General features: G+C 47.2%; 1 protein-coding gene across 11 annotated transcripts in view; it reads left to right on the top strand.

Moving 5' to 3' along the window:
* Positions 1–23939, top strand: part of SEMA5A (semaphorin 5A) — a 469481-nt gene that overhangs the window by 301070 nt on the left and 144472 nt on the right. For all 11 annotated transcript variants that reach the window (XR_007127428.1, XM_047729868.1, XM_047729867.1 and 8 more), the window contains 4 exons: positions 469–567; positions 2171–2384; positions 17614–17899; positions 21176–21311. Coding sequence is in view for 10 of the 11 variants with exons in the window: in XM_047729868.1 (XP_047585824.1) it covers positions 469–567; positions 2171–2384; positions 17614–17899; positions 21176–21311 (735 nt within the window). In the remaining variant the exon portion in view is untranslated. The remainder of the gene's footprint in view (positions 1–468; positions 568–2170; positions 2385–17613; positions 17900–21175; positions 21312–23939) is intronic.

The following is a 23939-nucleotide window of genomic DNA, read 5'->3' as shown; positions in this document are numbered from 1 at the left end:
CATGTGACCCTTGCATTTGGAGAAGCATTTATAACATTTTTTTTTTCAAAGTCCTGGAAAGTTTTCTAAGACAGATTTTCATGAGGGGCATCCCATAGTTTCCTTTTATTCATTCTCCTAACACATATCGAAGGTGATTTCAGGTTTGCACCGTTAAAAGGTACAGTTAAAAATGAAACCACACTCATCAAAAAAAGATACATGCTTCGAGGTTTTAATTGAATGTGTATGTTTATCTCCATAAATATCTTCTACTGAACAAGTGTGCAGATAGAGAAGGTCAGATTATTTAACAGTTTTATTGTTTTGGGGGGATCAATACCTAAGGCTTTTTGTTTTTGTTTCTAGTGGTCAATTACCATGTAATTTATCAGCCAGTCAAAATTGATTCACATTCCCCATTCATTCCTCTTGTGTTCATGTTAACATGTTAACATGTTTCGTGTGGTATTCCCCCCCCCCCCCCAGGAGGAATGTCAGAACTACATCCGGGTGCTTTTGGTGGGTGGCGACCGGTTATTTACCTGCGGGACCAACGCCTTCACGCCTGTCTGCACCAACCGCTCGGTAGGTCTTCATCTCCAACCTGACAGAAGTTAATACCAGGAGAATCCAAACATTCTGTTAAAGCTGTAGTTTTACATGCATATCCGTTCTCAAAGGAGTTGTTTTTTCAATCAAAGGAAACGTCTTTTTTTTCAAATGGAATAAATATTTGAGGTACTGATTTATTACTAATCACCCTGACTAGGCTACAAAGAGCTGGAAGGAACTCTGGCTTGTTTCAAGTTCAGTGTGTTTCTAAAATGTTTCTGCCAGCGTCTCCCCACCAGTGATCCTGAACAGTAATCCCCAACATACTCTTCCTTTAGCCAGGTTTACTGTAGAAATGCCGACAAGTATTAAATGGCCTTAAAATCATAGTCCAAATTACTAAAATGCACTTGACCTGTTGGGTAAGAGCAATGTCAGAAAAATGAAAGGAAGCCAACACATGAAGCCCGAACCCCGGGCAGAGCTAAGTTCCACCCTGTCCTCTTCCCTTTTCTTTTCACCTGCGGTTTTTGGCGGGGACTTTCTGGCATCTGCATCTTACACCCGTAGATTGTGGAGTCCTCAGAGCACTCGTGACATCTTCCCGACTCGAGATAGGGATTAGATGTTCCGCGGGGAGCATGATGAAGAAATAGTGTTATGTCGATTTCCGGTGGCATCACTTTTCTCAAAGCTTGACTCGATCACCTGCAATATTTTCCAATAACCAAATTGGCAGTTGTTGGAAATACAGGGAGGACGAGGAGGAGGATGGGAAGTGTTGTCCACAGAGAGCCCTCGGTGTCAAGCCATGTTCTTAATGCTTCACACCGACTTGGCTGGTGGCTCTCTACCCCATGTGGTACTTACCCTTTGGGTCTCTGTTGTTTTCAACAAGAGTTTGAGGTATAAAGAATTGAAGTGGCTGCCTGGAGCTGACTGAGGGCAGAGCGAGAAGTGGGCAGGGGTGCCTGTGTGGCCTTTGTGCTCTGCTACCACCCAGGTCAGAACGAAGAAGCCCGTGGAACTCTTCTCGTTCAAGGATCAGTTGAGAATCCAGCATCTGAGAAGCTGGGTTCACACCAGATGCCTACAGGACCCTGCATGGGCTGTCTGATAACTGACAAAATAACGTCTTGGAAATTTGGGCTATGCAGTCCGAAGTAGCACACATCCTTATCTGGGAGCACAGTTTGGAGCTCTTTATAGCATTTTAATTCCCTTACAGTGATAAAATTGCATGTAATCTAATTGTGGTTTCTGTTTCTCTCAATATTGAAGTTTTCTTTATTGATGTGGAAAGTCTGCAGTGCCCGTGCATTACCAGTGGGACCCACGTACAATCATCTTATTTCAGTTTCTGAGGGGGTGTAATGGTGTGAGGTCTAGCAGCTCGAAGGGAGGGTGGGGGGGGGTGATTGATTGGTGGCTCCTCCTACCACCAATTATTAACCTGAAATTATTATCCTGAATTATTGCAGGGTGTTTCCATCAAAGTCAGAGTGCACACCTCTGTCATGGCTTGTCCTGAGCCCCAGAGAGGTCATCGCACGTGTGTCATTTGCAGGTTGGGCCGAGCTGATCTAGGGCTTTCATGGGGGATAATCAGTTTCATCTCTCCTTTCCTCCCCTGCAGCTGAATAACCTGACCGAGATCCATGATCAGATCAGTGGCATGGCCCGCTGCCCCTACAGTCCCCAGCACAATTCCACGGCTCTTCTGACGGCCGGCGGGGAGCTGTATGCCGCTACAGCCATGGACTTTCCGGGACGGGATCCCGCCATTTACCGGAGCCTGGGGATCTTGCCTCCACTCCGCACGGCGCAGTATAACTCCAAATGGCTCAACGGTGAGTCTGCCGGTCATGGCCAGTCCCCACCTCATTTGTCTGTAGCTCCTGGTGACTTGTACTCAAAAGCAAGCTGTCGCCACTTCCAAAGAGAAACAATTTCTTCATTTCTCAACAAATCAGAATGTCATTTGTTTTGTACATCGGTGTGGACGGGCATCTGTGGGGAGCTCTTTCGGAGTAGAAGGGAAGAGACGCTGTCAACGCTGGGGACAGCAACAACAGGGCTAACGTTGACATGACCATGCGTCAAACTTAAGCTGGTTTTTATGCTGTTGTCTGAAGTTCAGGAAACGTGATGTCTTATCACAGCTATCTGTAGATTGGTGTGCATTCTTCCTTAACTTCTCATTATATATCTAAAAGCAGGAAATGACTAGCATTTCATGAAATTGTCAGACACTGGGTAGCAGACTGTGTTGGGCCACGAGTGGCTCCAAAGAGCTTGATCAGTTTTAAAAATGTCTCAAGTCACATACCCAGGGCATTGGGGTGCACGTTACTTGGAGTTACTTCCTTCGATGGCGTGAGCATCCCTGGTCGCTCTGCCATCCACATTCTGGCAGTGTGGTCCTTGGACTGACCCCGCTGGGGTGCAGAATCTCTGATGTGGTTTCAGGCACCGCACCCCGGTGTGATGATATCCAGCAGCAGAAGCCGGATTCCGTGTGTCTTTTTTTTTTTTTTTTTAAGAAACCCAAAACCCCCAGAAGATGTCCTTTCAGTCTTGGACTGGAAATTGGTCATGTGCTCACTAAGCAATCAGAATAGAGGCTGGCTTTGTACAATGTCCTGAGGGAGGTGTGCCGGCTAGAATCGAGCCCTCCGTGTGTGTGTATGTGCCTATGTGAATGTGCCTGCACACACGCCCACGTGCGCGCACACGTGCATATATGCCCACACGCACACACCACATGCACAATGTCATAGGTAGATACGTGTGTCACATGTCATCCCTTTGATAGCTTGCACAGAGATGAAATCTTGCCGTTGCCCTATCCTATTTATTATTTTGAGCTTTCAAGTTCTATAAAGATTTACTGACCTTCTGTCAAGTACAAGCTAATAATGTAGATGAGAATTTCTCAACCTCAGTACTATTGACGTTTTGGAAAAGGTAATTCTTCGATGTGTGGGTGGCGCACGATGGTTGGTTATCACAGGATGGTTAGCAGCGTCTCTAGGCAGTCTGTACTCACCAGATGCAATAGCGTCCCCCTCTACCCAGTTGGGACAATAAAAAAATTTCCAGAAATTTCCACATGTCTCCTGGGGGAGAAGATGCCTCTGGTTGAGAACGACTTGCTTAGGCGCAGTATTTATGTACGTTTATTCGTGTATGTATATATAAAAGCATTTTTCCAAATAATATAGTCAAACCAGCCCCAGGTTACCTTTAAAAGACTCCCTTGTGGAGAAAACAAGATCCTCATCAACTTTCTCCAGTAATTTAAATGACTCTGCACCCTTCCAAAGGGCACCATGAATTGTTTTCCTAAACTGAAGCTGTAACTAGCTTTTCCTCTTGAACATTATTTCCGTTGAACTGGTTTCAGACCCCTTTGGGCCCTGAATCTTTCCTCTGTTTAGCTTAAAGTTCTTCTTTCTGTTCATTTGTTGATTTTTACTGACCATGCAAAGTTTCCACTTAAAAATCAAAATTACCTACCCCCCAGCCAAAGGCATTGTAATTAGAGTTTGTCCAAAGCAAAGTAATAACTAATTAGGAATACCATCTCTCTCTCTCCCCCCCCCCAGAAGTGGCCCCCTGATAATTCAGGTTATACCATGAGTTAAAAACACTGACTGTTTCTTTGCATGTGACTCTGATTCCCACTGGCTGATCAGATGGTCTGATTCCATTAACCTCTGGGTGGACCCCTTTCTGTCTGAGAGTCAGGGGATGGGGGAAGGGCAGTGGGAGAGCTAACCCTGCTCACCACAGTCTCCATAAGCATGTTGTCATTATTCGTTCAACATAATGAATCACGTTTTAGCTTCCTAAAATGTGCTGCTGTTTCTATATGTAGAATCCAACAAGTGCAGACACTGCACATGAGTCCACAGTCACCATGGTAAAGCCAGCACTCAACCACCTTGTCATCGTCGTTTCCGTGACAATGACTCGCCCTGTTGCCCTCAGCCCTGCCCACCCCCACCGGCTCACGAAGGAAGGCCCTCACTCCCAGGGCAGAGAGCAGAGAGTTCTCGATGTTGAGCGTTTCTTCCCTCTCCTGTGCCTTGTTGGGGCAGTACTTTCTACTGAACTGGTTGGCCCTGGTTTTGTCTCTGATGGACCATCCAGGACAGATTCTGGCCTCTGACCCCACTTAGTTCTGCTTCTCGCCCCCCTGCTGAGCTGGGAAGCAGGGGCCTGTGTTCTTCGTGACCTCACTGGAATCCCTACTTTGCATCCCATCTGCTTCGTGACCAGATGCCCTGGTCTCCGTTCCTCACTGTGCTCTGGAGTTGTTTTCTTTCTTTACTTGAAATTATTGCTGTATTTGTTATTCCTTCCCTTTTTTTTTCCCTCTAGCCTCAGATTTCTTCCTCTCTAGCGACGACTGCCACTTTTTTAATAAAAATGCACAGATGTCTTTCCTCTTCAATGAGACAAAAACAATAAAGAAACCCAAACAAGCTGAGAAGGAAGTTAGTTCTGCAGTATCCAAAAAAGGGTCCTACTTCCTGTTGAGATTTTAGGGACCCATCACAGAGGCGCTTAGAATCTTCTCCATAGAGTGTTCAGCTGGTTGAGAATCAGGGCATGGAGTGAGCAAGTGGAGAGCCGAGGTTCGGATTTACTCTTGATAGAAAGCTGAGCGGGTGCTGAAAACCCGGAGTTGGGGTGTCCAGTTAAGAATGTGCAGGCTCTGACCTGCCGAATGAGGAGACACGGGCCACCCCCATGGGGTCAGCAGGCGGCTCCCTCCTGGGCATGTGAGCTCCCACTCTGGGGAGGTGGAAAGCCCAGGGCCTGCTGATCGAAGAAGGTGTGGTTTCATGACAACTTGGTCACAGATGTGAACGCACAGGGTTCATCACTTACTCATCTCAGGCTATCAGTGATCGTAACCTGCTCACCTGTGATCATGACCAGAACTCATTGCTTTGCTTTGGCCATTTTTCGGGTTTTGCCAACAATTTTGTTTGCTGAAAGAGAGTTGCCTCCTCGGGAGAGAGGTCTGGAGGATAGGGCCTTCCGACTGTGGTTGGCACGTTTTTGTCTTCAGTGTGGTGCTTGTGGTGAGTTGTATGTATGGTGATTTGTCTATACACACAGGGGGCCTTTTCCATAGTTCAATTAGTTATCTCATACAGGAAAAACGCAGTAGTCTTTGAAGCTTGTACAAGAGGCCCCTTCCTCGCCTCTTGAAGCTCTGGTAGCCCCAGATATTCCTGGCTTGTGGCAAATCCCTACAGTCTTTGCCTCCTCATGCACGTGGCCTCGTCTCTGTTTGTCTGCGTTCTCACGTGGCCATCTTCGTGTAAGGACACTGGTCATCCTGCATTAGGGGCCTGCCATACTCCTCCTCTTCAGTCTGCCATGACCCTATTTCCAATAAGGTCTCATTTGCAGGGGTTAAGTCTTCAACATGTGTTGGGGGGATGGCGGGATCCATGATGCGGGGCTGATCACGAAATGCTCAAATGTCGCCACCTCCCACCGCAGCCCCTTATTTCCGGTGACGAGCCCACTCTTCTTTCTGGGCTGTGTGTGGGTCAGTCCTCGCCCACTGCTCAGCCTGCTTGCTCGCTCTGCCCCGACTCCTGTGACGTTCCCCGTGTGCGCCATGGGGAAGCCGCAGCGCCACGCCTTCCTCACCACGCTTCTGTGCACGTGGGCTTCATGCTGTCCTCGCCTCCCTCCGTTTTTTTCTTCCTCCCAAATCCCGCCTCCGCCTCCCTTAGCTCCAATTAGAGTTTCAGCTTCCGAGACTCGGCTGGATCGCTCATCCCTTCTCGGCATTACACAGGAGTGTGCTCGTCACATCACACTGGAGCTCTCGGCTATGATCGTGCCGGGAACCCACAGAGTCCACGTTCCACCTGCAGAGAGAGCCCAGGCCCTACCCACGGCCTCCCGTTACCCCGGTGTCCTGACTCCTTCTTCCCACCCCACGCTCCCTCTGCTTTGACCTCTTAAATGTTGCACAGGGCCGCTGGCTCTTGGCTGTCTCCCAGGGACCAGCGAAGGCCAGAGAGTCAGTCGCTTAAGCTTTGTGGTCCATGGTGTCCCTGTCGAAGCTGTTCAGTTCCTCCCTCACTGCGGCCTCACTCCCGGTGGCTGGTGTTCCCGAAGCCTCATTTACAGCCAGTGGGCAGGATTGGCTGCAGGCTGTTGTTTGCTGGCCCTGTTCTAGCTGAAGAGCTCCCCCCACCTGAAACCCACTTGGCTGACTGGTTTAGCTCCTTCCGGTCTTTGCTCAGACGGCCTCCGCAATGAGACGTCCTCCGACCACCTTATGTGAACGGACGCCCTCTCCCATCCAACCCTCCTGGTCCCTCTTCCCGTGCTCAGCTTTTATCCTTAACTCCTATGCCCTTCAGTGCTTGTCTCCTTCCTTCCTTCCTTAGAATGGAGGTTCCCCGATGGCGAGCTAATGTGTTTTGTTCACTGATGTGTCCTGCATCAGTGCCGGGCACGTAGTAAGCTCTCATCAGTATTTTTGGAATAAATGAGTTACTAGATGAGGAATTGCTCTTTGCTTGCCCCATAAGTGTATGAATTCCCTGAGGGCAGGGATTATATGTGAGCCATCTTCGTGTGTCTCATTCATTGTCTGAAACGCACAGTCGAAGCTCTGTCCACCTTTATTGAATGAGTAGGAGATAAGTCCATGTTGTAAATCGTAGAAATACGAATGGTGTTGTTAAACGAAGGGAACATGTCATAGGAAGCGTAAGCCAGAATTAAAAAAATTTAAAAGAAAGAAAGAAAGAAAAAGATTTGTGTGTTTGAAATTGATTCAGGTCCAAACATCTGAAAAAAACTTCCTTCGTCATCTCACTTAGACAAGTCACTCCTGTGACTCCTTCTCAACCATTATTTATTCAGTTATCAAATGCAATGCAATCAATTAGATAATGTTCTGGAGGAATTTGGAACATTGAGTTATGTGCTCCACAATGAATGTAAGTTTCAACATCAGATTTATCCCCCTGTGCCAAAATCTCTCTGAAAACAAATTTATGTGTTTAGAGAAATACCTTAGCAGCTTTAATGCATTAAATACTCATCGTTAATAACCTTTATTAAATGATTACTGTAAGGCAGGATAATAAATGTTTAATGGCCAGTGCTTAAAATAGAGAAGCTGTAAAACTCGCCTTCAAGAAATTGGCAATCAAATTGGGGAAACAATAAACCCATGAAAAAGGGAAAAATGACATTTCCAAATTAATAGTATGCAAATTCAGTTTGTAGGTTATGAGGGAAGTACATACTTTCACAGAGGGGGAAAAAAAATCCTCTGTAGGAACTTGGAAAAACTAATTCATCAATGAGTCTTAAGAAGTCAGCATGGCAGTCTACATGGACATCCTCTTGTTAACCCTTGTTAAACTGCTGGTTTTCCTTCTCTGCGGGGAAGGGTTTGCCTGTCCACAGAGTTGTCCTTATGAGGTCCCCAGCTCCTTCTGTTTCTGCAGTTTTCAACCATGACCTCATGTAGAAGCAGACAGACCTGACATCAAAGGCTTTTTCTTTTAAACAATATCATTTCATATGAGCTATTATGGTTCTAGCCAGGAGAACTCTTTTCGTAACAATCTCAACTTCTCCTGGTTCGAAATACTTCAATGATGTTCCCAGTGCCTTAAATAGACTCTTTGAGGTCTTTAAAATACAACGAGTAACCTCCTAATGATTAAAGATAATTTACTTGGAGGGAGAAAATCCCCTCTGTGCTTAACTCAAGAAGAAATTGTTTCTCCTCTTCGTGAAGACAGGTGCCTGGTGGAGAGCTCAGCGCTTCTCCCTGAGAGCAGATGTCACCTCCCAGAGCTGCAGGCATGGCCAGAGTCACTCTTTCGGGCTTGTCCTGGGGACAGTGAGTGAGTTCACTTTTGGCAGAGTCTACACAGCACATTCCCTCCTGGGCTCCTCTGCTCTAGGGGCTCCATGGAGGGACATTTGCTAGATCAGGAAATTCACAGATGAGAGGCAGCCCTCACAAAACGAGCCAAGTACAGACAAGTGGTGCCTAGGAATTGAAGTGTGTTTTTGTAGGAAAAGTCAAGTCTTTATCAAGGAAAAGCTCAGGAAACTGGAATTTTAAAAAAATCACAATTACCTAGTTAGCAGCTAGTTTTTTTTTTTTTTTTTTTTTAGATTTTATTTATTTATTTGACACAGAGAGACTGAAGAGAGAGAGATCACAAATAGGCAGAGAGGTGGGGAGAGAGGGGAAGCAGGCTCCCCGCTGAGCAGACAGCCCAATGTGGGGCTTGATCCCAGGACCCTGAGATCATGACCTGAGCTGAAGGCAGAGGCTTTAACCCACTGAGCCACCCAGCTGCCCCTAGTTTTATATTTTATTAAATGGGCATCTGGGGAGATGCTTAAGAGGGGTGTCACTGTGAACTGTGGGCTCTCTTGGGGACCGCAGCTGCGAGGCTAAGTCTGACCTCTAATGCGTGAGGTTTCCACTCACTAGGGTGGTGAGTTGTGGGCTTAGAGCCTGCGAGCAGTAGGGGGACATGGGACCGAGCACGGAGAACAACCTTTTCTAACTGGTGGGACATCAGGCACATTGGCCATCTTGTGTGGGATGCAGGTCTGTTGGAAATTGTGCTGTAAACCCAATCTGAGCATCTTCATGGGGTCGCAGTGGCTCTTTGGAACTTGTCAGGTCGATGGGAGACTCCATACACGTGCCATCTGTAATCCTCCACAAAATCTGCCAAGGGAGATGGCACCGTCCTTATTTTACAGGTGTGCAAGCTGCTGTCAGAGGAACTAGCCCCCTGAACCAGAGCCACGAGGCTGATGGGCACGTGAGCCGGCATTTGCAAACACACCCACTCCAGAGCTAGTGGTCCACGCCCCCACGTGCTCCCTCCTCCCCTTCATTTCATCCACATCTTAGGAAATAGCAGCATTGTAATCTCCCTCCTTCTTCCCTAGCTCCACGTTTTTATGCACGAGCTACCACAGAACAGGGGCAGCGGGGACTCTGGAGAAGGCAAGGAGGGTTTCCTTATTGGTCAAAACTTACAAAAAGCAATGACATGGATGGGGATTACTGGAGTCAAAGTAGAAGAGCCTGTGGCATAATTGAAAACCGTCCTTCACGGGCACAGAAGTTTGTTAAGTGACAGGACGGAATCGGTTCTTGTTGTGGTCTTTGCAAGCAGTGTCGTGCACTGGTGGGTCTCTGTGCTGAATGCCTGAACGTGGCGGAGTGCAGAGTCCCTTCCGTCTTGTGGTGACAGCTCCGTGCTCGCCAGTCGGTCGTTTGGACTTTGAATTTGCACATTTCCGAAGAGAATGGACGAATGAGCCGTTTTTTCCCCGACCGAGGTATTATGTGGCCGAAGGCACCAACTCGATACACTAAGTCATAGAGAGACTTGCGTCCAACAAACAGAAATCCACATGGAGGAATTACATCCCATTAGAGAGAATATAACAGATCGTATAGAAATTTTCTAGTACTTTCATCACCAGGAAGGAAAATGGGTCAGGGTATTGTCTAGAGATCATGAGCCATTGCCTTGTGATAGCCCGAGGTCCCTCCTGCCACCCTGGCAGGATTATAACATTGCTCCCTGTCCCTCCCAAAAGTGCTCCCGTTTGGCCCATAAATCATACTGTCATCCTGTTTATAAGATCCCCAGGTGTATGTGTTTCAGTAAATTTGTCTCCATATTGTTCTGTTAAAGTCTTTCTGTCACCTCAGTGGCCTCTCACGTTTGGTCATGCGCTGCTACTTATTGGATCGCTGGCTCTCTTCTTTGGGCTTCTGTCTTTCCCTGGCCCAGGTCAGCTCAGGCGACAGAGACCACGCCGTCATTCAGGTTGATGTGTTCTAAGTGTGTAGTCTTACAGCCCGATGCCTTTTCCAGCGAGCTCTCACATCTTGTCCTCTTCCTCCTCAGAACTATTTTATCAACATTAAAATATTTAAATTCAAGTTAATATGCCAGTTTAAAAAAAAAAAAAAAAGAAGAAGAACGCCTGGCTTTTGATTCACGATTCTAGAGGCTCAATGATTCATCCTTAGAAGAAGTGAACCACTGCGCTGAAAATAAAATCAGGGAAATAATGAACATGGTAAATGGAAACTTTCTGTTTGGAAAATGTTCAAAAATACATTTTTGTGAAATTAGTTTGAACAAATTGAGCCGAGGAGTGCGTGATATGGTAGATGCTCCCCGGGGAAGGGAAAGGTTGGGGAAGCTTTGTGCTTGGAACAGAGCGAGGGAGAACAGACGAGGGTGTGTTTGACACTTTGAGTGAGAGCATGTAGACGACATCCAGTTAGCGAAGCTCCCCGAGACCTAGGGGGAGAGTTCCGAGGAGAGCCTTGGGCTTGCAGGGTGAGTCCTCACATAGGGGATGGCCGATGTCATTCAGGGAGAGATGGCACGGGTCCCCTTGGTACTGGCTGCTCCGGCTAGAATCAGCAAGTTTATGCAAACACCACATTTTCTTTCTTTTTCTCTTTAAGATTTTATTTATTTGACAGAGAGAGGCACAGCAAGAGAGGGAACACAAGCAGGGGAAGTGGGAGAGGGAGAAGCAGGCTTCCCGTCCAGCACGGAGGCTGATGCGGGGCTCTATCCCAGGACCCTGGGATCATGACCTGAGCCAAAGGCAGATGCTTAATGACTGAGCCACCCAGGCGCCCCATAAACACTACATTTTCATGAGGTCACATTCCTGTGGAAGCAAGAAGGAATCAAGTTGGCTGGTACCACTTTTCTGGTTTGACGCAATGGCTTTCTTTCTGCTGGAGGCTCAGTGAGTGAAGGACTTGGGGATCTGAGTGTCAGCAGTGACCACCCAGGACACACTTGATACCCCAGCCCCCTTTTCCCTAGCCACTGCCATCACCACACCCACAGGAACGTGGGTCATCAACTTGTCTTTCAGACTCTTCAGTGACCCTCCCGGGACAGCCGACATCCCAGCTCCTGTCTGGGTCGCTGTCCGGCCTTCTCCTTCATTCCGACATGAGCTTCGTTCCATTCCTGGTCACTCTTGGGGTCTCCTCGTAGCGGTGGTCTCTCCTGCTCTTGACCTGGTGGTCCCTCCCCAACCCTCCAGCTGCCTTTTCTCTGATCCTTTCCTTCTCCAGTTCTTAAATTCACCTCACCGCTGGTGGTCTTCAGTGTTCTTGTCCTCATTGTGATGGCTTGTTGGTCTGTCTGGTCTGTCGGGTTTGTTTTCCTCTCTCTGTCTCAAGGGCATGCGCTCTGTCGGTTGCCACCACACACCCCGGCCGTGGGTGGTGGGCGAGAGGAGGGCTCCGGGGCTTTTGGGGCTCTGTCTACGGCACCGCCCCCATATTTGGTGCCACATCTGCCGAGAGCAACAAAGACCCTAATTTAGTATACAGAATGCAACGTTTTTGATTTAGCTTGTTAAAGAAATACTGATAGGTTTACCGATATGCGTGTTTTTATTAATCTACATATTTTCGTATATGTGTATATGCTTATTATTTATATCTTAATTCACATATGTAAATAAATGGTGATCTGTATTTTGATGATTAGCAATCAAGTGCTGAGCACTTGTCGCTCTTTGCCTTTGATTCCCCCCATGATACATGTTGGGTGGTGTTACTACCACCGCTCAACAGGACACAGAATGTGGGCTGGGAAATAACTTAACGGAGTTCACACAGCCAGTAGGTGGCAGTATTGAGCCATATATACATACACACGTCTCCCGTACGGTGTGTACGTATGTGACACGCACAGACATGCATATACACATACACACATACAAACATGTGTTCTCTACCCACCTGTCTGTCTTTTACTGGAAATCTCGGGGAAAGCTTTACTACATCAATGGCTTTAAAACCACATTGTACTTAATCTAATTTAATTTTAGTTAATTATCCATGCTTACTAAATACCTAGATGAAATTAGTTTACTTTGGAACACTCTGCAGCAGATTTTCATGTAGGGGTAATGAGGGAAAGAATGTGCACAGAGAGAGAGGCTATGAAATCTAGATATATATACGGAGATGGTTTTGGTAGTGACTGACATCAACAAATTAAGGAATTTGGCTCACTGTGTCCTGTCTAAAGACGGTTTCCATTCACTTCTTTCCTGTTTGTGGAGTAGCTTGAGCTCAGCAAGTATTGTCCTAAAATTTTGGTCACCTTTAAGCTTAACATTTGCATGTTTGATTATTCACTGTCAATATGTGGAGTCCTACTATATATAAATTAATTAAGAGGAAAATCAAGAAGGGCACCTGGGTGGCTCGGTTGGTTAAGCAAATGTCTTCGGCTCAGGTCATGATCCTGGAGTCCTGAGATCGAGTCCTACATCGGGCTCCCTGCTCAGCAGGGAGTCTGCTTCTCCCTCTGACCTCTCCCCTCTCATGCTCCCTCTCTCTCTCATATAAATAAATAAAATATTTAAAAAATAGGAGGGAAATCAAGAGTAAGTCACAAAGTAATAATTATAGGCACCATTTATTAGAATCATACTGCGTACCGGGCTCTTTAATCCTTATGGCAAAGTAAGTCTTTTGTGCCCTAGAATGTCATACAGGATAAAGGCATGTTCAGATGTCCATGCTCCAGCCCAGGGTTTCAAGCTGGGATGGGCAGAGCCACAGCCCACATGGGCTCCATGCCCAGACATCTAGTCGGACTTTGGCCAGTGTATTCCAAGGTGGCTTTTAACTGAAAAAAGGATTTATGATAGATTCTGATTCTAGTAAGACTTCTGTAGAGTTGGCAAATTGGGATTCCTTTCTGTCTTCAATACCCATTGGCATTAATTTGGACAAATATTTCTGTATCAGGAAATTATCGATGATGGGTCAGTCATCAGACTGAACCACCAAACACAAGGTACCTCCAAACGGATGCAGGAGATGTTATATTAGAAAGAAGGCAGAACGGAAGTTTCCATCTGGAGGCTCGCCATCTGGTTTTACCTGGTCAGAATCTTCTCCAAAATGTTGAAGCTTTTCTTCTCATTACTCATGTTTATTATCTCATGGATCTCTTCTCTTACTCCTGTCTGCATGGTTGCTAATGAGTCAATGTATAAAATAAAAGTTCCTTTATCGTGAAGTATTATTTCCTCTAAGGCAGGACCTATCTTGTAGGATGCTGTGTAATGCATGACTTTCCGTGTTTTCCAAACATGAGAAAAAACAGCTTCTCCGTGCATATATTTATAACGAGCTGACAGATACGCATGTCTTTTGTTGTGTTTTGTTTTCCTGAATTGGCGCACACCTTCTCTTCGTGTGTAGCTCTAATGACAATGAAGAAGAAAGGACCACTCAGATCTCTCTTCCACGCACTCACATTCATCGCAGACAAGAAGGCAGGGCCTGATTTATGACTTGTTCAGTTCACTCAGGAGTGACAGATTAGTAGTTTGTGGTGAATTGCATTTTAACAAGAGATAGAGCTTCAATAATGGAAGGGAAACAGTATGAGTCTTGTTACACTGCCTGGCAGGATTCAAACGTCCCCCACCTCCAGATTTATATCTATAAATGCGGGAGATATTTGGCTGTCTGTCTAACAAATATTCCGGCTTTTTTATTGTCTTTGGAGAGGGAACAGGAAGCTGGCTGAGTTACAGAAGGCTCTGCTTTCCAGGAAACGGAGCTTCCTGGTTTTACGGCAGGTCCCGCCGTCGGGGACCCGTCCTCATCCTGAAGGGCCATCACGGGACAGCACGATGGGTTTTCAAGGGTCCGTTAGCTCCCTGACTAAGTGACCTTCGCTGTGTGGTGCATTTGAGACAGCATCTACTACACGCCAAGCACAAATTCTCCCCCATGTTCTCAGTTGGAGAAAATGTGTTTGAGCATTTCTGTCTAAAGTGTGCCTTGTCGCCCTATCATAGAATTGTGTGTGTGTGGGGGGGGAGCCATTAGAGGTTCTCAGTGGAGAGAGGAAGCTGTGGGCTGCTCCGCACGGTATTAGCCAGTACCCCCCTTCTAGGAGGCATCTGGGTGAGACCGGTCGATGGAACAGACAGTAAACGTGCTAACAGTCGCTCGCTGGCTCTCTGGGGAGTGGTGGCGCCATCCGCAACATCATCTCTCGAGCTGGGCAGATGCTTGCCAGCAGTACTCTCGCCTAATAAGCCCTTGGACTGCAGGCTCCTTCCTGCTGCTTTTTCTTCTCGGTGTCGTTCCTGATGGCCCTCATGGCTGCAGGGTAAATTTCGTCTGGGTATTTGTCTTCCTGTCGTCCTGCTCCCCACTTTGGTTTCTAAAGCGTTGTCCACAATACGAAGTGTGATTCTTGGATGTTATTAATATAGTCAATTATTCTCTTGCAGCCACTGTTTTTTGGGTTTTGTTTTTTTCCATCATAGTGTAATGGTCAGAGCCTAGGCTCTGTGGTCGCACTGTCTGGATTCAGGATCTAACCCCCCACCCCCACATCCCCCGTGGCTAGTTGTACAAACGCGGACAGTTGACTAATAACTAATAACACAGCACCTACCTCTATGATTTGTGGGGGTTTAATGAACCTGTGAAAGCGAAGCTCTGAGTATAGGGCCTGGCACAGTAGCATTAATCCTCTGCAGATATTTTTTGTAAATTATAGACTAAACTTTGACCAGAAGAAACCATGACAGACCCGTTTATCTTCGCAGCTTCTCGTTTTCTTGCTCTAGACTTGCTAGAGACACACACTCTGGTCTCCAGCGGTGTGTCCTCAAAGTAGTAGCAGGAATCGGTCTTTGTGAAGGTGTTTGATAAACTGTGGACTCGGCCTGTGTCTCACCCATGTGTGCTGGTGACCGTGACCCCAGGCTGGTCACATCCAGTCCTGTACCTGCTTTCTTTGTTTTCTCCATCTTAGGTCGGCTCTGTGGTTGCTGTTGTCATGATGGTCGTGATAATTTTTGTTGCTTGTGTTTAGTGTAATGATCAAACTGCAGTCTGGTTGTGGAGCCTGGATACAGGCCGTATTCTGAAATGATTTAATCTTCTCCTTAGAATTAGACATAGAAGCGAGTATTTTCTTTAGAAACCAAATATAGTTTTGTAATTGTTCCCTACCTTTGCTTTGAAGATCTTCTTCAATGAGTCATTCTTTTTTGGACGCTCACTGAACACAGATTCAAAAATTTCCCCATCATTTTGCTGTATGTTCCCTAAAAACACAAGTCACCTCCTGTGTCTGTGAGCATCTCTCTCGGATATGAAAGCATACTGTACAGAAAATACGTCCAACTTCCATCTCATATTTTAATTTTAATGCAATCGACTTTCCTTTATACCTACTCCGGGCTAACGCAACAGTGATCTAATAGGATGTTTGACAGCTTATAAACAAAAACAGTCCTTATTGAAGTCTCTGTTACTTGATGTAATTAAATGACTTAAGAACAATATCATGGACTGAGAAGAAGACGTTGCATGTACAACATACACGAACGACCTAGAGTCGTTCTTACACCTTTGCGATGTAAAGTTGAATTAAAATGAGACATTTTGTGATGATAACAAATATATCTGTTAATTGAAAATTGGCAATGGATTTTTGGATAGAAGAGTAGTAGTTGGGGCTCCTGGGTGGCTCAGTGGGTTAAGCCTCTCCCTTTGGCTCAGGTCATGATCTCAGGGTCCTGGGATCGAGTCCCACATCAGGCTCTCTGCTCAGCGGGGAGCCTGCTTTCCCTCTCTCTCTGCCTGCCTCTCTGCCTACTTGTGATCTCTGTCTGCCAAATAAGTAAATAAATAATCTTAAAGAAAAAAGGAAGAATAGTTGTCAATGCCACCTCTGTGTCTACATTCAGATTTGAGGCGAGCCTGTTGTGTGTCTTACTTTTCACATTAAAGCATTGATTTGTAGCCAGACTTTTATTTGTCCTGCCAGTAGCATGTCTGTTGGTATACACTGATCAGATCCGGCCAAGTACGAGGCCAATTGAATTGCCCCCAAAAGCTAATTGTCCCTGAAATGCGTCCTTGTGGATATAGTGGTTGTGTGTATCTTTCCATTAATTTTGAACACGAAAGGTTATTGCCATATTATCGTAATGGCGCCATAAAATTCAGACACTTGCTAATTGAATAGAAGGCCCCTAGCAGTAGAGGAAAGAGTGAGAATCAAACCAGGTGATTAGAATTTTTAAAGATAAATGATCAGGCATCTCCATGTCTGAAGAGCTATCATTTCGATCATCAGTGGGCTCAAGTAAGAAGCTATGAAGATAACACTTGGAAGGGTATATGTGAAATTCAGTTGACAAACTCTAAATTTCCAAACACCTGAGGAGCTTGGTGATTAAGTACATATTTTCCCATCGTTTTGTCATTTTGGAATCCCTATTTTTAAGCTAATTCTGAGACGAGGAAGCTGGAGGGTAATGACCTCATCCCCATACCCTCCCCTCTTTCTGTGTGGGTTTCCCAGCCACCCCAAAATAAGAAAATAAGAGCTGGTCCTCACAGTTCCATGGTCACCATAGTAACTGGAATTGCTAAAGCGAATTCAGGGCACTAACCTGATAGTTTCAATGTTTATTTCAGTTTTCACAGATGAAAACCATCTTCAAGCTCTCACTGAAAGCCCATAAATTCTGTCAGTCATATTCCTGCATACAAGTATGATGTAAGAATTCTGCCGTCTTCTACACATACAAACATGATACCAGAGCCCTATATTCTGAATCGCATCGTGTGTTTAATCTCGTTTTCTCCCACGCTTTCTGAGGGGCATGTGAGAATGTGTAAATGACTAGTGTATGTTGCTTTCAAGCGTGTTGCAGACTTTCGACGGCGTTAATGTTTTCCGACTTGAGTGCTACGTTCACTCGGGATGCTTACGTGTGGAATCGTGCAGGCAGTTTCTCGTCACTTGGAACTTGTGTCCTAACTTCTGCCCTTGGCATAGATCACTAAGCTGCTCACGGGGCCCCCATTCTTCCCTCAGAACCTGGTGTTGTCTGCACAAACCCACGTCACCTTGGACAAAATACCAAGGAGGCGAGACTTAAAGAAAACACTGGATGAACGTTTACACTTTCCTTCTTTTCTCTGGCTTCCAGAACCAAACTTCGTGTCGTCTTACGACATCGGAAATTTCACCTACTTCTTTTTCCGAGAAAATGCTGTGGAGCACGACTGTGGGAAAACCGTGTTCTCCAGGGCTGCCCGCGTCTGTAAGAATGACATTGGGGGCCGGTTCTTGCTGGAGGACACCTGGACCACGTTCATGAAGGCTCGCCTGAACTGCTCCCGGCCCGGGGAGGTCCCCTTTTACTACAACGAGCTACAGAGCACGTTCTTCCTTCCTGAGCTGGATTTGATCTACGGCATCTTTACCACCAACGTGTAAGTGACTGGGAAGAAATTTCTGTCCCTGCTCCTCTGTTCATGGTGAATGAGTCTACTGTGCTTTGACCTTTGAGGTTGGAAAGTTGCTTTAAAAGAAATCTTTCTTGTTTTACTGGGCTAATGGCCAAACAAATGTTTGAATGTGAATTAAATATTATGCAACAATACTGTGATTTCTGAGATTGGTATTAGGAAAATAAGGTGAAGCAAAAAAGTTTCAATCTCTCCTTAGGTAATTGTCACATCAAATTAATTTAACTCTTAATTTCTCATTCCTGATTTGCCAGTATGTTCGGGACACTTTCTGAAATGCTGCTAAATGATCAGAGGCATTTTCTTTTCTACACACAAGTCATGCATTTCTGCATAATGAAGGTGGTGTTGTCAAAAGAGTCTGATCTCTGAGATAATGTTACTCAGGCCTGACTTTCTGCTCATATGTGAAATGCACATTCTGTCTTTCCTGGGGCTACGTTTTAAACCATTGTTCCCAGAGATGGCTAACTTGGGCAGGTATTTCTAAAATGATGATGATACTTTTAAAATATACTTGAAAAACTTATAACGTCTTTTTTTTCTTTCTTTTTTTTTTTTTTTAAGATTTTATTTATTTATTTGACAGAGAGAAATCACAAGTAGGCAGAGAGGCAGGCAGAGAGAGAGGAGGAAGCAGGCTCCCTGCTGAGCAGAAAGCCCGTTGCGGGGCTTGAACCCAGGACCTGGGATCATGACCTGAGCCGAAGGCAGCGGCTTAACCCACTGAGCCACCCAGGCGCCCCAACGTCTTTTTTTTTCTTGAGGGGAGATAGGCTTAGCTCCAGAATTGGCAAAATTTGGATGAGGGAAAGAAAGCATGGAAAGTCTCCTGGTCTTTCTTTCACTCCTCGTCTAGAAGAGTGTGGTGTGACCCACACTTACTTCCTTTCCTTAGTAGCTGTGCCCTGATAGGATCACAGCCCACGCCCAGGGGTGACAGATTGCCTTTTCATACGCAGACTCTGGGTTCCCGTTTGCCGGTGGTAACGGTGGTCCGTAGTATAAGCTCTGCTTTGGACCATCTTTGAAATCTTTAATCTGGCGACCTAACAGTGTGTAGAACACCTGAATCAGGGTGGGTTGTGAGTGCTAATAAGGGGGCCGGGGTGAGTGGCCATCCTGGAGAGTCTGGGATTGTCCTGGTTTCAGCACGGAGGGCGGCTCCACGTCCTGGGAGACCTTCCAGTCCTGGGAGTGTCTGGGGAGCCTGCAGAAATTGCTGGAACCTCACTTCATTGATCTTCCTTCCCTGTTACTCTTTCCCTTGCTCCCCCGCTGAGTTTAAATGCTAACAGCCGCTTGAGAGTAACAATCGCTGCACGAAGAATCTTCTTTCTGGCGAGAGGTTAGAAGACTAAGACAGAAATAGATGGCTTCCCACCCACCCATACCCCACTGTGACCATCGTATTGTAAGCCCAGTTTTCAGCTCTGGAGGTTATTTTCCTTCCTTGATAAGTTTCTTTTAAAAAAATCAATTTACAGTTTCTGAAGTAGATTTGCTTTCCAAAACCTGGTTTAAAGAATAGTGTTGGCTGCCCAAGATGGATGACCAGTTGCTGAGCTGACATCAGTTTTACGCACAATGGGAACCTGGCTTACTTAGCTGTTCATTTCCCTGGCTCTGGGCAAAAACGAACAATTTAAAAACTCATAGAAGTACCACGTCTCGGCCATTCCAATGGTGAATGGCCAATTCAGATACTCACAAAACTAAGTTTTAGACTATTCTAGATGATTGTGTCATGTCAGAGATGCCCATCGTGATGGAAATCCCCCAGTACATAACGTCTACACTAGCAGAGAGAGAATGACTAGATCTTCCCTTCCTCGCTGGAATACTTCTTATCCCCAGGTCTTGGGAACAGCTTTCTGCTACCTCTATTTCTAGTCCCACAGTGGATGCTGCCTCTCCTCCTTCTTGTGTCTCAGCCTTGAGCTTATCCTCTGGACAGATGACCGCGTTCCTAACAAGATTTGCTCCGAACTGAGAGAAAGTGATGATCAGGGGCAGTTATGGCCCGGCTCTGTGTCCTGGCTCTGTGTCGGTGGCTGTCAAACTGTGGCTAAGCACTCGAGTGCTTCAGCTCATGGTTCTGGTTTGCCTCTCTGTGCCCGTCATGGTCTCTTAGCCCTGGGGAGTGGGGACAAAGCTCACTGTTGTAGCTCCTTCTGCCCCACGACTGTGTGGTTGTCTCAGCCCCTTGGCCGTGTGTCAGGCGGGAGAAGGGCAGTCCTCCTGCACTGTGGGCTCTCAGAAGGTTCTACTGTCTTGTTCCTGGCTGTCTAAAAATGGCGGCTCCCAGAGCGCAGAAATCAGAGCTGTGCTCGAAATACAGACTTACTTAGCCAGACAATATTTTGCTGTTGCCACACTTCATAAGAGGGCACTGCGCTCCTGAGAATCTCCCCTTACAGCCCCCTCTGCGGAGCCTGAACTCAGATTTGAGTTTTCAAGATTTCCTATGTCACATTTTTCTCTCTGACCCTTTAAATTGAAAATTCTTTTTAAATTAAAAAAAAAAAAAAAAGGTAGGATAGGGTCTCTGACAGGTACTTTTTGCAAAATGCTTTTAGTTGGTTATTTTTTGAAGGCTTAGAAACACAACTATCTGAGGTTTTATTTTTTTATTTTATTTTTAAAGATCGAATGTATTTACTTGACAGAGAGAGACGGAGACAGCGAGAGAGGGAACACAAGCAGGGGGAATGGGAGAGGGAGAAGTAGCTTCCCCCTGAGCAGGGAGCCCAATGTGGGGCTCAATCCCAGGACCCTGGGATCATGACCTGAGCTGAAGGCAGAGGCTTAAGGACTGAGCCCCCCAGGCTCCCCACTATCTGGGGATTAAAAACCAAGCAGCAGCAGCAACAGCAGCGTGCCCCAGTGCCGTCTAGAGGAACTGGAGGAATGGTTGGGTCGAGAGCCACCCTGGACTGGGGACAGGCTCTGGCCCCTGAAAAGGCCTCCCGTGCCCGTCTTCACAGTCCTCTGTCCCTCTAGCTGTGGCTGAGTGGATGCGTCCGTCCGGCAGGATTAGAAGTGTCCTAATTGCTAAACAGTCTTGCTTCCACCTCGAAATGTGGGCTTCCACAAAGGAACGGCAGAGGCACACCTGTCTCTGTCTCAACTTCATCCTTGGGGTGTTGGGAAATGGTGATCTTGAGGTCATCAGAAGGTGCGCAGTGCCCTCACAGGGCTGTCTGACCTGCCTCCCTTCTCTCTTCCCCGGCCCCCCAGGAACAGCATCGCCGCCTCGGCCGTGTGCATCTTCAACCTGAGCGCCATCTCCCAGGCCTTCAACGGGCCCTTCAAGTACCAGGAGAACTCACGCTCCGCCTGGCTGCCGTATCCCAACCCCAACCCCAACTTCCAGGTAATTTTAAGGGAGGCAGTGGGGCAGTCACTCCCCTAGAAAGCAGCACCCCGTGTAGACAGGCCTGGCACAGCTGAAAGCTGGGTGCCTGTCCTGCGTGGCTGGGGAATCCCCCCAGCCCTCACTGACAGGCCCCCCTCGGCTCGGCTTGCGGAAGGGGCGAGGCTTTGTCAGCAGACATGCCCAGGCTGAAAAGGGCCTTTTGCCGGCTGGGATGCCCGAGGCTGAACTGTGAAAGGCCAGCGTGAAGCGGCAGGCTGGGCATCCAGCTTCAGTGGTTGGTAATGACAGTGGGCTTTGTGTCCCCCAAGATGCGCTCCCTAAGGATCGCCACCATGGATGGGGCCCAGGGCACAGAGCTGGGAAGAGGCACAAAGAGAGTGAGCGCGCTCCCTGGGGACTGTGGCGAGGTTCCCTGTGGCGGTGAGCGGAGGCCATCGTGCAGCTGGGGTGGGGGCCGCACAGCTGATGGAGGCCATTAGTTTATGAGTCACAGAATCACGGGGTGTGTGAGCTCGGAGCGCCTCTGTACGTCGTTTACTCTCATGCCCCGATTTCAGAAGCAGCCAAGGCCCAAAGACGTTACGTGATTTTCTCAGGTTTGCTCGTCCGCCGGTGTACGGGTCTGTATAGGTGCCCCAGCAAAATACCACCCACGGGGCTGTGTGAGTGACAGACCTGTGTTTTGTCACAGTCCTGGGGGCTGTGAGTCCGAGGTCAAGGTTCTGGCCGGTTCAGTGTCTGGTGAGCGCTCTGTTTCCAGCATGAACACGGCCACCTTCTCACTGTGTCCTCATGTGGACGTTCCTCTGTGAGGGGGAGAGATGCTAATCCTGGGGGGTCAGGGCCCCGCCCTGGTGACCCCGTTTAACCTTCATTACTTCCTTAGAGGCTGCATCTCCACTAAGACAGGCACACCGGGGTTGGGCCTTCAACCTGTGCACTGGGGGGAGACACGAACTTTCAGTAACCTGTGCACTGCGGGGAGACACGAACTTTCAGTATACGCAGCCTCCCTTCTGACGAGAAGGCTCCTAGCATCACCGTCCTCCCGCTCGGGGTGTACATTTTAGTGGCACCAAGTTCTGACTCTGCGGTGGTCATGTAAGGTAGCAACGGTACAGGGATCGGTAACCAGCTCTCCCACAGACAGAGAGGGGCGCTGAGCACAGTGCGGATAATTAGGCCGAGGACGCTGTCTGGCTGGCAGTTGAGCCTGGATTGCAAACTCGGTCCTCAGATGTGAAACCCCAGCCTCTTCTGTCTAAAGGAGCCTTGGTTACCCCAACGCGTGAGTCCTAGAACCGCCCTCTGGACCCCGGCCTCCAAGTTCAGGTTGGTTGATCAGCTCAACACACTGGCTTTTGAGAAAACTGAGAACGTGGAAAGGCTCCATGATTTTACACTTTCCTTGGGCCTTGGCAGGAACCATTCAGCTCTAATTGTTTTGCAAAAGGGTTTTTTTTTAAATTCAATTTTTCTTTAAGAGCATGAGGTTTGAGGTGGATGGGTGGTTTTTACCCGCTCTTTCCTGTTTCCTGATTTCCTTGAGCGTTGCCTTGACATCTTCCTTCTCTCATTCTCACCGATCAGACGAGAAAGGTGGGACACCGAGGCACAGGAATATTTTAGGGACAGACTTTGATAATCCTGATAAGGTGCCTTGCTGACTGTAGAAGGTATTAGGAGAGGATGACTCTTAGGGCCCCTTTACTGGGTGCCTTCTGGGTGGCACACATTGTGTTAGATGTTGGTCATAAGCTTCTTGCCGTCTCTGCTCTGCAACCCTGCGAGGTGGGCAGTGTCATCCGTACGTTAGAAGTCGGGAAACTGAGGCGTGTGCGTATTTTCCCAGTCCTGCTACTGAGAAAGTCCGGTACTAGACAAATTCCTACTACGGGTCAGGGGAGCTAACGGTTCAGCAGGAACCGAAGCCCAAGTAGCCCCAGCCCTTAGTAATGTCAGTATGAACTCAAGGCGGACCCTTTGCCCCTCTGCTGAGTGTCTGCACCCGGATTCCACCCTGTCCCCCAGATGTTGCTGGGGGGCAACGTAACTGCTCATGAAATCCCTTTGTAAAACCCTGAAGGTGAAATCGATCATTCCATTTAAGAAAGTTCTTGGTAAAATCCCGATGGTTAAAAAAATTAACAAAGATGCTCACTCTATTTATAAGGTTCTTTTAATGCCTTGATGTTTCTGTTGCAAAAGTCTTCACAACGAATAGTGACTTAATAAGCCCGTGATGCCTTTCCACCTCCAGGCAGTGGATAACTTTTAGGCCCTTTGTCTGGATGTATTTGTAGCCCACAGCAAAATCCCTCCTTTCCAAAGGCCACGGGCGTCTGGTTTTATAATGCCAGTGTCGCACGGAGGGCTCACTCACGTTTATGAGATGGGAGTAGGTGCCTTCAACCAAATGAAGCTTGTAGAGTTGTGGCCCGCATTCCAGGCAGGAAGCTTGCTTAGCTGGGCTGAACTCCGTTGGTTGGGGTAGAATTTAAGATTTCCAGGGAACGAAAGTTACAGATGATGATGATTCCTTACATAATTTCTGGTACAAGTAAGTCCCAAGGATTTTCTTTCTGTTTACCATATTTGATAACCGTGTTAGCGCAGGCAGCCTGA

The sequence above is a fragment of the Lutra lutra genome, chromosome 5 (genome assembly GCF_902655055.1).
Source record: "Lutra lutra chromosome 5, mLutLut1.2, whole genome shotgun sequence".
Lineage (NCBI taxonomy): Eukaryota > Metazoa > Chordata > Mammalia > Carnivora > Mustelidae > Lutra > Lutra lutra.
The sequence above is the reverse complement of the archived record's forward strand: the minus strand, read 5'-3'. Positions and strand labels throughout refer to the sequence as shown.